The 14,282-nt window shown below is 47.3% G+C and overlaps 1 protein-coding gene across 1 annotated transcript in view; it reads right to left on the bottom strand.

The window, feature by feature from the left end:
* Positions 1-14,282, bottom strand: part of PAPPA (pappalysin 1) — a 186,277-nt gene that overhangs the window by 44,375 nt on the left and 127,620 nt on the right. The window contains exons 13-14 of the mRNA XM_074608689.1: positions 10,628-10,841; positions 980-1,148 (exon numbers count right to left, since the gene is read on the bottom strand). Coding sequence (XP_074464790.1) covers positions 980-1,148; positions 10,628-10,841 — 383 coding nt within the window. The remainder of the gene's footprint in view (positions 1-979; positions 1,149-10,627; positions 10,842-14,282) is intronic.

The raw sequence follows: 14,282 nt of genomic DNA, 5'->3' as shown, positions 1-14,282 counted from the left end.
TCCTGTCTGCTCAATGTACAGATCCCTTCCAACTATTTCCTGGTTCAGCCATTCAGGCTCGTTTGCGAACTTGTTTTCTGTTCTGTAAAAATGCTCAGCTGGAGCTGGGGTTCTGGTGCTGATGCCAATTAGGATGGAAGAGGCCCAGCTCGCGGGGTCCTGTATTTGTTTTGTAATTGAGTTGAAAGGGCTGACTCATTCCCCTCCGCTCCGTCTCCCCGCTCCGCAAGCCGATGAAGAACACAGTATTTCCCAAACCCAGGCAGGCCGTGAGCACCGCTGCTGCCCCCCGGCCCTCCCCAGCCCCACGTGTGTGTGCTGCCCCCAAAACCAGCGAGAAGGTGCCGATGGGGGAAACCACCCCCATGTTGCGCTCACGGGATCGGGCAGCATCAGAGCTGAGAGCACAAACTGGGGTGCCTGCCCTGCACCCTGCTCCCCATGGCATGCCAAGGTCGGGCCATGCTGCACACACACCTTGTCCGCCTCCCCTGGCACAGAGGACCCGCATTTTTTTTAACGTTTAAAGAAATGGATAGTCTTCCTCAATACCCCACTGACTGGACTGAAACACTGCAAAGGAGTTAAGACATTGTTAGCCTCAACCCGAGGAATAAAAATGAGATTATTTTGCCCAGAAACTGGTTGTGCAAAAAACCAAACACCCCACCCCCGAAAAACCAACCCAAGAAACACTGTTTGGCTGACTAGAGCCACTGAGATCAGAGAAGGCCTGAACGCATATTTAAATCTTTTGGGTTGAACCTTTCTAAATTTGGGGAACACCTGAGATTCGCTCTCTGTCAGTACCTCTTCCTGCAGAGTCAGATGGCTCCTATTCTGATGAGAAGTACTTGGACAAGGCCTTGTCCCAAGGCTGGGCTGAGATTTTGGGGTTTAGGCTGGCTTATTTCTCAATTTCTCCACATCTGTTTGCTCAGCCCTGTCTTGTGGGTCATACAAAACCAGCAGAACAAACCTGGCTCTTGCTGAGTTCATCGTCTCGCTGGACTTGCAAGATGTAGCCTGTCTTGCAGCTCACATTGCACTGGGCACCGTTGAACCACCCGCCACCGGTGCAGTTCAGCAGCGCATTCTCGATCTCCAGCTTTTGGCAGTCGGTGGCTTCACAGGAGTAGTGGACGCAGCTAGGTAGGAGACAAGAAGTGGTATTTTTATTCAATTCATTTAATTCATTCCACAAAAGCAAGCGTGTCTGACTGACAAACTCATCACCTGTCAGGCGGCAGGTACACAGACTGCATACTGAGCCTGACTCGGCAAAGGGCTCCTCACCAACAAGCACACCCTCCAGCTATGTCTTCTGAAGGACAGGGAGAGTCGTAAAGGTGACAGCAATGAAAGCAAATTACAGGTCTTGTGGCAAAAGGGAAAAGCCAAACAATTCCGCAAAATTACTTTCTGTTCTGCAATATTGAACTGCACTGTGGCCTTCCTACTCCTGTACCAACATCCATCCACCCATCCATCCATCCATCCGTCCCTCCCTCGAGAGCACTCTCCCTCCAAGAGCAGTCCTTACGCCCCATCCAATTTTAAATCTCTGCTGAATTGAGGAGTGCCTGATATTGCTAGTGATAAGTGTGCATGTGTGTACGTGTGAGGAGTTTCTGTGATAGTCACTCTTATCTTTGAGAAACTCGATTTAAATCAACACATTCATTTTATTCCACTTCACGAGGAACACCAAACATCAGCTGTGTAGCTGTGTTGATAAGCTCTTATCAAGCTCAGCAGCACACTGTCATTTCAGATCTCTCCGGCTGCTGTCCTGACATCCATAAAATGTTTCCCCAGATAGAAACTGTCTGCTCTCCCTACTGTAAATTATTGTAACAGTTAGCACAACTTGTAAAAAGAGGGGTTTGTTTTGTGTTTGAACACATAGAGACCTCTGGTCGACACAAAATCTTTCACCATCTCTGATGACCTGAGTCAAACATTATAGCACGTGCTCAAATGTGAGTATGGGGCAGGCCCTCAGCTATAGGGCAATGCAAATGCTGAGACTCTTAAAGCACGAAGGTAGATTTAGACTAGATTTAAGGAAGAAACTTTTTACAATGAGAGTGGTGAGACCCTGGCCCAGGTTGCCCAGAGAGGTGGGAGATGCCCCATCCCTGGAAACATTCCAGGTCAGGCTGGACGGGGCTCTGAGCAACCTGATCGAGTTGGAGATGTCCCTGCCTGGGGCAGGGGGATTGGACTAGATGGTCTTTAAAGGTCCCTTCCCACCCAAACTATTCTATGATTCTATGTGCAAAGACGTTTTGCTGAATTAGAGACAAAATTTCTGGGGTTAAGGATTCCTGCAAGGTGATACGCCTCTGCTGAAAATTAAGACTAATTTAAATAAGGGAAAACCTTGACTTATTTCACCATCTATGTGGGTAGGGAAGAACCTGAAACACAGAAAGTTACAGAAGGAAGGGAAAGCAATGCATCAATACACGTATTTTGAAATAGATTACAAGCAAGCTATTCCCGTCTCCTAGAAAAAGGGTTCACAGCCACCCAAACAGCATCCACCTTAGTAAGCACAGGACTTAGCGTGTACCTGGTGTTTTGCTGTGTTCAAAGCATTGTGCAGACATTATCTAATTAATTTTCATGACACCCCTGTGAGACACCTGGGCCGGTATTGTTATCCCCATGTTACTGATAGAGAAGCACATCTGCACATGTCTCTACTGAGCTCTAGATCAGATTAAGCGACAGTATTATGTACCTCCACAACTCATTTCTCTGTCCCAGACTGCGCTATATGGGAAGTGCCCGCTGCCTGTAATTTAAGGTTGCTTGTTCAGTGACGGCCCTTCCCTGGAGCACCACGAGCCATAAACAATTTCTACATTCAGAAAGATCTTATTTCCTCATTGTGCACAAAGTATTGCCGCTGACGGGACTGAGGAAGGAGAATTCCACCTCTCTGTTGGCCAACTCCGTACCCTTGTACGCAACAAACAGCGCCCTGTCTGTTGGCACCACAACGGCGATGCTCATTATTTCTGCAGAACGGATGATCCTCTGCCAGAGCTGACCTACACCGAGAGATCCTGCCTTCAGTAAGATCCCCCCGCTCCCACACCAAGGGTTTCACACGTTTTCCAGTCACTGCAACTCAAAGCCTGACATACAAATATAAACGGCCATTGATTTCCCTTTGCGCTGCTCAGTAAGACTGTGGATGAGACAGTGGAAGAACAAGGGACAGTATATCCTAGTGCCCAGGTGGTCTTCTCTTGAGTAGAAATGAGGTGAGGAGAACAGCTATGTGCAATTGTCTTGTAAATGCCCAACATGAATCACCCAGGAGCGTGAACCACAGCCCACAGACGTACTGTGGCTCCCCGAGCGCAGCAGCACCTTACTGACCTCACGGCACTGCCGGCTGAGTAAGTCACCAACTAACATTAGCAAGAGTATCTGACCCGGGATGTTGAGTGAGAGTGTAAATGATGAATGATGTCTTTCCAAATCCTCCCTACATGTCCCACTTACATGTACCCGTGAAGGCTAACCGTCACTTCGCCCCCCCCTCCGTTTTTCAGTCGGTGAGGCTGCGACACGAGTTCCTCCCGTGCCAGGACTCCAGGGACGAGGACGTTGACTCAGTGAGGAAAAAAGCGAGCACCACTGCCAAGCCATTCTCAGAAGTACGTGTTGAGAACCTTGACTGCCCATTGCAAAACTCCCGCAAAATCTGAAAACCGTTTCACTCCAAAGTTGGAAAAATAAAATAATAGCAGACCTACTTCATTTAACAGCTTACGTGAATCAATGTGTTACACATCAGCGCAGCATTGAATTCAGCCTAGAATGGCTTCAGAGGGAAGGATGAGCCCAAGAAAACCTTTGCAATTTGCACAAAGGGAAATCTGGAGGAACGTCACCGCAGTGGCATCGCTTGTCATTTCCATCAATGTAAAGGAAAAAAAGAATCTGGTTTCTTGAGTTCATATCAGGACACCAGATGAGCAAGCCTGGGCTTAAAAGTCCTGCAGAACTGAAACGCCACAGACAAAGGCATTAAGAAACACTTATTGTGATGTTCTTCTTTCTGTTTACAAGTCCCCTTGTGGTCTTCTTAAATGGCCAGGGAACATTTTTAGCCACCCCCTCCAGGCTCCAGATTATGCCTCGGTTAGCAGATCATCTGGGCAGCTCTCTCTGTCTGTAACTCTATATGAATGACTTCAGTGACAAACAATACAACCATTCACTTTTTGTAAAAAAACAACCACTGCCACCAAATGTTTCCAATTTAAATATTTCTGGTTCTCTAGCTACTGGTTCCAATTTGGTATCAGCTACTGTCAGCCGTAAATACCAATGAATTTTGAAGTCACGATCCTGAATTGAGTTCTGCAAATGCAGAATTAAGAAGGAGAAATTAATATCTCCAAGTAGGAAGTTTAGACAAAGAACCCATCACATCCATATTACAGAATTGTGGGTTACAGAAGCTCTTGAATGGGTACTGCCATTTAACAGTGGTTAATCATCACATGCTCCAGAAACTATGCATTCCTTGGGAAAGAAACAATATAGAGCATCTGAGAATGAAATCCTGGCATGGGACAGCTTATCCCATTTTCTTGCAATCAAAATAGGGTGACTTCATCAAAACTGCCTGTTTCAAATCATCCCTGGTCTATCCTAACTCCCCAAATGCACCTGGGAATTGCTTGCCAGAGTATGAGCCGGTCTCGAGAAAAGCTATTCAAGGGACCCAAGGACCATTCTAATGATTTATTGAGATAGATATATATATACAGAGATATATATATATATATATATATATAAACAAACGAGCAAGTGTTGGTGCCTGGGATATTCCCTGACAGTGTTTATTTTACTAGGGCCACCTCAGGATTCACCTGTTCCTGTTCTTGCCCCATTAGTGTACAATTTCCTAAAGCGACATTTTCACACCAAGCCGAGTGCACGGGGCAGTGGATTTCTTGCACACTTTCCACTGGCTGCGGCATGTTAAAAACATAGATCAGGGCAGCCCGTTTCAATGATGTAAAAATCCCCAAGCTGAGCTCGCTTCACATGTAGGCTGAAGCTCTGAGCCAGTTTTCACTTTACTCAAATCCATTCTGCCCATCCCTAATCTAAATGAGCTCAGTCATTAGCCTCTAAATCTTTATTTCTCTGTGCCAATATTGGCCCCAATTCAGCAAGGCACTTAAATATGTGCTTAACTTCAAAAGCACGGTTAAGTCCCACTGATAGATTTGACTACAGGGGGATGTAAGCAAATAGCTAAGGGCTTTGCTAAATTGGGGTCTTAGTGACACAATCCTAGAAACATTTGTATTTTAACATGTTTATAGAGAATTACAACAATTAAGTGGAACTGTTCCTTCCTCACATAAAAACAATCCAGGACTTCCTCTTTCGAAAAGCTTACAGCAGCCAAACTTTCTTTTCCTAACCCTGGGGTCAAGCACTTTTCCAAGAACTCATCTTAACGCAGTGCCCTAATTATTTGTTTCCTTTGTGATAGCTCTGACACGTCTATAGGCAGAGGTGAGCCTAAAAGCTTGTGGTATGCACTTGTTACGAGAAGGGCCACAACATTTGGGATATGGTGTAGGGGAGAACTTTGAAGAGTGGGGTTGATGGTTGGACTCGAAGATCGCAAGGGTCTTTTCCAACCTAAATGATTCTATGATTATCTATCGCATACAGGAAAAACTTCCTTTTCCACAGTTGAAGGCAGCCCGGGCTGCAGGTCTGAAGCACACTTTGGTGGTGTTCCATGCCACCATACATACAACTCACACAGAGGTAACCTTCTGAGGGTGCTTCTAAGAGATTTATCCTTACAGCGGGTTCGTCTTCTCCTCTGTAGAGACTCCCCTGTAGGCAAGAGCACATTCTCTCTCTCAAATCCAAACATATATGCACCATATTGAAAAGCAAATGCTGCTAGCCACATTCCTTGTTGTAGAAATAAAAAAGTATGAACTGCAAAGGTGGCAATGAGTGTATCTTCTTCAGTCTTCAGCTAAAACACATTGGCCTCCTCCTACTAACAGAAAATCTCAAAGAACATCCACCCGAATCCTTGGCTCGATGGGGCCTGGTGGCCCTGTGCTGACTGTGCCACTGGAAGAAGGATCAAGCCCGTTTCTTTTAGGTGTTTGCCTTCAAGTCTGGTCCATGAGAGTGACCAAAGGAGTAGCATCACCTATGGTCCTTTCGGCCACCTCTCTACCACACTGTTGGGCGTGACTCGATAACGATCACAACAAAACCTTAATTCAAATGGATACGGTTGGGAGCGCGGATAAACCCGGAGTTCTACAGAAAACACTTGATCCAACCCCAGGTGAGCTGTGGGGGAAGGAGAGGCACGAGCCAGCATGTCCCCTCCGCTGCCCCCACCGCTGGCAGGGCAACATTGTCACTGGGGACCGCTCTGCCTTCAGCCTGCCTGCCCCCCGCTGTGTGAGATACCCTTGCCTGGGGGGGTCCGTGTCGAACCCATGAAGCTCTGGCAGCCCCTTCGCCCGGCCAGCCTGGAGCGGGGCCGTGTGCCTGGGCGTCAGCACCCCCCGGGTCTCCCTGCCAGAGCCTGCCCAGGCAAACAAAGAAAACGCATCGCCTTCCACTTTAATAAAAGCCAAATGATGCCGTTTGCCAATTACCAAAATGGGGCGAAGGTTAAAAACCCACTGAATTATAACACATGTCACGGACCAAAGCTTCTATGATTAACAGTTCTGTGAGAAATTCATTAATTTCACCAGAAGCAAGCTGACAGAGATTGCGCTTAATGACAGAACGCAGGGCAGGGGAAAGGCAGCTGAATCAGGAAAGAGAAAGCTGCATTAAATCACACAAAAAAAGGGATGGGGAGACCCTTTTTTCCACCCCCTTTATAAAAAGGAAAAAAATAACCAGCGTTATAAAGGGTGGCCGCATTTGTTCTGCTGCAGAAGATTTATCTTCATCGTTTCTAGTTGGGGAAGCTGACAGCAGGAGAGAACAAGACAAAGAGAAGAGCTGGATGGGCTACGTCTCCCTGGGGCTTGCTCGGGGCAGCAAAGGGTGATGCTGGGAGGACGGCTCTCCCCAGAGCCTGGGGCGAGGACTGGCGGTGGCATCTTGGCCAGGCGTGGAGCTTGGTCTACAGTGCTGGTCCCCCCTGGCTGTCAAACCCCCAGATGTGCACACTTAGGGAGGAAGGTGAACCAAAAATCTCCCCTGCAGAAGCAATTTTGCAGCCCTAGCAGTGACTCTGTACCAAGACTTAACCAAACAAACCAAAGGAAAATCTTTTTGCTCCACCAACTAGAAAGCACAAGATGCTGCACGACGTGGGGCATGCGCACCAGAGAGCCATGGGCAGCTCCAGGGGAGGGGAGGCTTATCTTCATTATAAACATGGAGTTAATGGAGGATAAGAAAGCTGGAAACTCCTGAAATCTACAATTCTGACAGCTGAATTGGGGTGCCTACCTGGGTTTTCACACCTCCCACCTGCAGTCTCCAGGAGAGCAGCAAACAGGACCAGGCAGGATGGAGGAGGGGACAGGTCTCGGGAACGCGGCAGGGAAATGCCACCAAGGGAAAGCAGCACTTCCCAAGGACTGCCTTGCCAGGGCTGGGAGACCCCCAGCTGATGTCTCCTACCCAGCGAAAAGGACAAAAACCTGCTTTCTGAGGAAGCGCTGTCAAAGGCAGCCCCAATGCACCAGGGCTTTCTCGCAGCTTGAGCGATCGCGGGCTGGGAAATGACACCTCTGCATTTGCGCACCCAATTTCCCCATCCACTCCACGAGGCTAAATAGGAAATAATAAAAATATAATAACTTGAGCTATAAAGTGCAAGAGAGAACTAACTGGGCCGTTATAGCTGGTCTGAGGATGCAATGTGAAAATAAAGTGTGTCGTTTTTACAGCACATCTCCAGCAGTGAGGTAAACTTCTGCTGAAAACAAAAAAGAGCCTGTGGTCAGCTGCAGCAGGAAAAACAACAACTGGAAAAATACAACCGGAAAGTACAGAGTATTTTTTTTTTTTCAAACCCTCTATAAATGTCTTCAGAAGGATGGAATGGATTTTCAAAAGAGCTAACAATGACTGAGGACAACTACCTATAAAGTTCAATGGGACTTTTTCTCTTCTGAAATATTAACTGTAATACATGTTTTAAGAAAGAAGAGTGAGCACATGTTTTATTTTCAGTTATTAAGTTGTCACTAACCCACGGGAGCGATCCATTCACCCTCAAAATAAAAGCTGTGTTAACTTTTAAGGGCCAATATATTTCTTTTCCCTCACATATTTAAAATCTGCACCCTTGCCTAGAAGTGCCTGTATCTGGCTGTAAATCCTCTCCAAACAAAATAATTCTCCTTAAAGAGAGAGAAATAATATCTCTTGTAGAGAGCAGCCAAAAGCAGGCAAAAATATCCATGTTTATCTAAGGAAAATGAAAGCGGTACAATTGATTGCTTACATGTAGGAAGGAAAGTTCCTTTAAAAATGAAATAAAGATGTAAAATATTATATTAGGCAAATGCAACCGGGGGAAAAGGGGAGAAGGGAAAGATGGGCAGCGTGGGACTGGTGCTAAAAGGGGGTCTGATGGGGAGATCATGAGCACAAGAGGCAGAAAACCCACACCCAGCTCCTGAACTGGTTAAGAATAAATTTTAAAAATGCCTTTTTCTATGTTCTTCCTGGATTGGGTAAAATAACGAAGGAAAGAGATGGCAGGGGACAGCAAAGGCATCGCCCATTTCCTGGCTGCACAATTTAATGCACGACTTTCTCTACGTCTCGGATACCTGGACTGCTTAAGAGTTTCCTGTACAGAAGAAGAAAGCCTATGTGGTCACCCAAAATGATCCCACCACGAGGCAAACTGGGAGATTTGCCACTATGGCACTGTCATCAATGGAAAAAATCCCACTGATTTCAATTGGCTTTGGACCAGGGCTTTATTTCAGAGTGTTTCTGGTTCCTTGACTGACGTGGGAAACTGTATGATCAATCCGGCGTTGTAACCTGCAAGACCTAAAACGTTACTTTGAAGGAGCGGGGCTCCGACGGAAGTTTTTGAGAGCAAGGGGCTGAGATGGTTCAGTGCATCATGAAAAGAAAACAATGCAAAAAAAAAAAAAAAAAAAAGCCCTCAAGAAGAAAAAGAAGAGGCAAACGGCGGGTGATTCTTCTTCAAGAGATTTCTAAAGGTTACTTTGCTGGGCTGCAGAGGCTCACTGAAGCTTTGCCTAAGGGGAATGCATTTTTTATTAAGGAAATAACTTTCTAAACACAGAGCACTTCTAATTTCATAAGTGAACAAATGGTTCAATTCCTACTGAAAACTTGAGAGGGAGGAATGTGGTCTTGCGTCTCAGCCCTCCCGAGCTCCCTGTTGCTTCTCACCATCTCCTTCCAGTGGGTCTTTCTCGCTCTTTTTCTGTCCTGCTTCTGCATTGGGATTTGGCCAAACTTCCCCAACTAAACTTCTCATCTGAAACTTGATCCCGCTGTCTTTGGGCCTCCGCATTTATACAACCTATTGCACAGAATGATCAGACTCCTTGAATCTAGGTCAGAACACACTGACTGGATTGATTTAGCTATAGATATACTCCTCTTTTTTTTTTCTTTTTTTTTTTTTTAATTTTATTTTCCCTTCCCTCTCCCCCTTCTCACCCTCCCGCCTTTCCTGGAATAAAAGCAGGTCCTAAAAACAAGCCAGAACATTATCAAAAAACCTGACAGCTTGCTTAGGAGGCTGAGCAGGGGTTTGCTGGGATATGCAACTTGTTTTACTATTGCTGCCGCTATGGTATGACGACTGCTCACAACTTTGAATTCACAAAAGAAAGAAAAAAATGATTCTTTCAGGGGTTTTGCTAAATTCTCCCCTCTTCTTTTCACTGCCTCGCTGAAAGGATCCATGAAGCTGCTGCACCAGAGGCCACGAAAGGTCACAATCTCTGTGGGATGCTGTAAAGCAGAGACTGAGAGGGGTTGGTGGTGATCTATTGATGTGTCTGTAATAACAACAAGAATAAAACGGTAGCCATAAACCTTTCATCCTGGGGGGTCCCACAGAGCTTTTCAGAACGTGGGCCAGATCCAGAGAGGTACTGAGGGCCTTTACCCAGCCACAAAAGCACCACGAAAGCTGGTGGCCCAGCACCCGCCACATGGGGCCAAGCACCTCGCAGGATCCGGCCCCGCCGGGGCACAAGCATCACTTTGTCTCTGCGCGCCCGCTTCCGTGGGAGGTCCCTGTAGCACTTTAGCAGCACAAAGCGGTTTAGATTGAAGCCGGTGCGTGAGCGGCGAAAACGATGCCATACTGGGGAATGTATGGAGAGTTAACTGGCCCCAATTCCAAGCGTGGAATAAAGGAGGGAGGAGAAAGGAAGAGGAAATAATTCACTAACAGTATCCCATGCAGGTTAAATGTCCCATCCATCCTGATCAATGAGAACACTGCTGGTTTTTTACCAGTGACACAAAAGGGTCAGCAGGGTTCAGCCGCGGTGCCCCTCCTGCCTCCTCCCGGCCCCCGGCGCGGGGGCGGTGGGTGGCGAGGCTGAAGGAAGCAGGCTGACAGGCTCACCTCTGCTCCGCCGGGCTGTAGGTCTGTCCTCGCTGGCAGCTGCTGATGGTGATGGGGTCGAAGTTGTGGAAGGAACGCAGGGCCACCCCGGAGATGGCCACAAACTGGGAGCTGAAGCTAATGAGGACAGCCTGGGTGTGATAAAAAGGGTGACTGAGGTCATGGATGACGGGGATAATCAGGGGATTGTTCCTGCAGCTCAGGACGTGGACACCTGCCAGAGGAGAGACAAGATCAGAGGAAGGGTCAGACTTAACACAATCGCTTCCCCGAGCCGTGGGCACTTCAGAAGCATTTCACCCATAGGAACGGCCCTATAGAGCTGAAAAGTTATGGTAAGCTGCCTGGAGGGGCTTCCCAAATCACTCCGGAGAGCTTAGCAGAGAAGTATATCCCTCCAGACAGCTGAAGAAAGGCTGCCATTCTCTCGGCGAGCGCGGCAGGCTCTCAGAGCAGTTTCTTTAGACCACAGCTACGTTCCTATTGTGCTCTGGTAAATCAGGAGCAACCATCAGGGAGGAAGCGGAGTCGCGCTATTGTAAAACCGGTCTGAGAGGACAGTTGGAGCCTTTATACAGCGCATCAAATGGTGCCGGCGGGCTGGGTGGCTTTGTGCACCACGGGCACTGCACCGCTGGCTTGTTTGTAGCTGTGCATGTCATTAGCACTCAGCGTAAAACTTTTTTTTGCATGAGCTTTACACTACATGTGCCCAGTTTTGATTTTTTTAGGGGGGATGGTTTTCAGCCTTAAGGTATCTAGCTCTTTGCTAAAAAAGGCAAAGGTGGTCCTGAAGAGAGAAACGAGGGTGATGGATCCACTGAGGATTTCAAAGGTGATCTCATATGAGAAGAAAATAATTGCATCTTGGGAAAATAAAAGTGTCTCAAGAGGTCGAGGTGCACAGAAGCAGCGGAGAGGTGACAAGGAGACTTCTTAATCCCTATTCTTCATCAGAGAAGGTGCTCAGTGATAGCTGGGAAGAAATTCCCACCTTCAAGTAGAGGCAACCTGAATTCAAACGGGCCAAATCCATCTCAGTGGTAACTCAAAGGACAGACAGCTGTCGGCTGGCCTCAAAATTCATTAATTGAGATTCCCGGCCTGACGGCTGCCTGCGAAGCCCTGCCTCCGCGGCTCCGTGGCATCGCTCCGAGGATCAGCTTGGCTCCAGCTCCATTCGCTTCACTGGAGCTCCCCCAGCAACGGCTTTGGCCCAGGCCCTTTGGCTACCCTGATACACTTACGGATTTGAAAATAAAATAAATTCTATTTGCATGTTTAACTGGCTTAGGGATTTCTTTTTTTTTTTTTTTCCTTCCAGTTCAGGTTTCTTGACTCAAAAGGGAAGGAATAAAAAAGTTTTCATTTTTCTCCTTAGAAAGTGATTTCCTGTGAATTAAGACTGACTTCTGACCACTCTCTTTAAACATATATCTCCCACCCTCTACTTTAAAAAAAATCTTCCTGTAATAAAAAAAAAAAAAAAATAAAAAAGCAAACCCCTTTTTGTTTTGGTCTTTACCTGACCCTGAAATAACCTCCCTGTCTACTTGCCTCCCACAGGTCTTTTGATATCAGCTCCTTGTGGAACGATGCACGTTTCTCACTTACAAACAGGTGCAGTTAATACTCAAAATCCCGGGTTCCCAAATTCCTTGGAAGTTTCTGCCTTCTCTGATGGAAAGCCAAGAAAGACCTTATGGTATGAGGCTGTTTATTCACTTCAATTTCATTCCTCGCACTCAGGTGGTGTCCACAACAAACCAGACCCTCAGAGCTGTGCTGCGCTTGCTGGTGATTTCTGACCCAGACAAGGTAAACGGGGGCTGAACAGGTCAGGTTCATTTAACTAACCTGCCTTCATTAGCCAAAAATCACTCAAGATAGTACAGGCGCCCATGGCAGGGGAGTTAGGGCTGTCTCCACACCCCTGTTTCTGTAGCTCTGTATCCACCGATCCAACGCTCAACAGCTCTTGCCACGGACCCAGCAGCTGAACCCCAGCACCTACAATGCTCTGAACGAACAGCGCTGAGCTGTTTGGCATCCCAACCCCTCCATCTCCGACCTGGACTCAGAAGAAGCTTCTCATTATCTTCTGGGAGTCCACATGGTAAAAACTTGCTCTGATCAAGGTGGAAAACCACACTTCTGGACAGACTGCATTTTGCTCATGGGAGTGTCTTTAGCACACTGAGGAGTGATCAAGCTTTAAATTATTGCTACCTCCTTTTGGACGTGCTTTTAGTTTGCCACTGACTTCTGCTTAAGGCTGTCTGACCGTCTGCAGCCAATCCTGCACCCGGTGCACGCCAAAGTCTGCACCTCAGCTGCAGTTTCCAGCTTGCCACGGTGCTAATTCAAACACATCAAATACGATATCCAGGAAAAGGACTTAATGCCGCACCCAAAACTCAGACAAAACAGTGGCTGGGAGCTCTGCCTGAGGGAGGACTGCTGGTAGCCCACCTACACCTCTCCTCTGCTCCAGGCCAGCCTCTTCTGAAAAGGTCAGAGGGGCTTTTCCATGATGAAGGCAGCATTTCAGCTGTGAAGATCTCCAGGCATCAGCCCGAGCCGTGCCAAACTCATGTTGCAACTTCATCGAGGATTTCAAAACCTAACCCTCAGTTTCCTCTTTGCTCCTCTTTCTTGTTCTCTTTCTCTCACAATCTGTCTGTCTGTCTGTCTCTATAAAATGCCGCATGAAGTATTTGTTGGCATGCCTGTGTCTCCATCATTTATTTCTCAGAGGGAAAGAGCTATGTGCCACTGTTTTGCGAAAGGAGGAGGCTAAGACTAATCCAGGGCTCTGGCAAACTGGGAGCGATCCTGACTCAACCTGCACAACTTACTAGGAATCTTGGTTTGTTCTCGGACGACAGACTCCACACATATTTTCTTTCTTTTCCTTCACACCCCACCAAACGATATATTACCCTGGACAGTCATCCAGCACCTGTCACTTGCGTGTGTCCCTTCTCCTCCTCAGCACTAGCAGGAAGTTCATTTGAGTTTCGGCTTGTCAAAACTGCAAAGTTATGGTAAAACAGAAACCCCAGGGAAGGGGGCTACGTTTCCTCAAAAACTGCTCTTGGGACGACATGGCCAGCTTTCTTCCTAGTGGGAAAAAGGGCAGGGGACAGCTGGAAAGGGATTATGCAAGTCCTACCCTGACACGGAGTTGGGAGCTAGGGTGAGCTCCTTGGTCCTGGAGCTTAAATGCAGCCAGAATCGATTCACCAGACACAATTTTCCCAGGTTCAGCAACCTGTGCCCAGGGTAGAAACAAAAACGGTCCCTCCTGGCACTTCTGCACAAGTAGTAGGGCCACAGCCTCCGTCAGGCACATCTGCTCGATGCCATGCAAGCAGCCTGCGAGGGCCCTGGTGTCAGACCTTCATCAAATCTGAAATACTTTGCATGAAAAATTTTAGCCATTCAATAGCTGTGGAAGCCTCCCTGCAAGCAGAGCTAGAGTTCTGCCCAACTACGCCTTGCGAAGTCCCTCTCTCCCTGCTACCGGCAGCTCATCCATATCACTGTCAACGTCTCTGCAGGGAGGTGCTGTGCGCGAAGCACTGAAATAGTGCTTATTTTAATGACTAAAGAGGAACTAATCATTTCTGAACACATCGCGAACAGGTATGGA

This window comes from Larus michahellis, chromosome 15 (assembly GCF_964199755.1).
Source record: "Larus michahellis chromosome 15, bLarMic1.1, whole genome shotgun sequence".
Lineage (NCBI taxonomy): Eukaryota > Metazoa > Chordata > Aves > Charadriiformes > Laridae > Larus > Larus michahellis.
The sequence above is the reverse complement of the archived record's forward strand: the minus strand, read 5'-3'. Positions and strand labels throughout refer to the sequence as shown.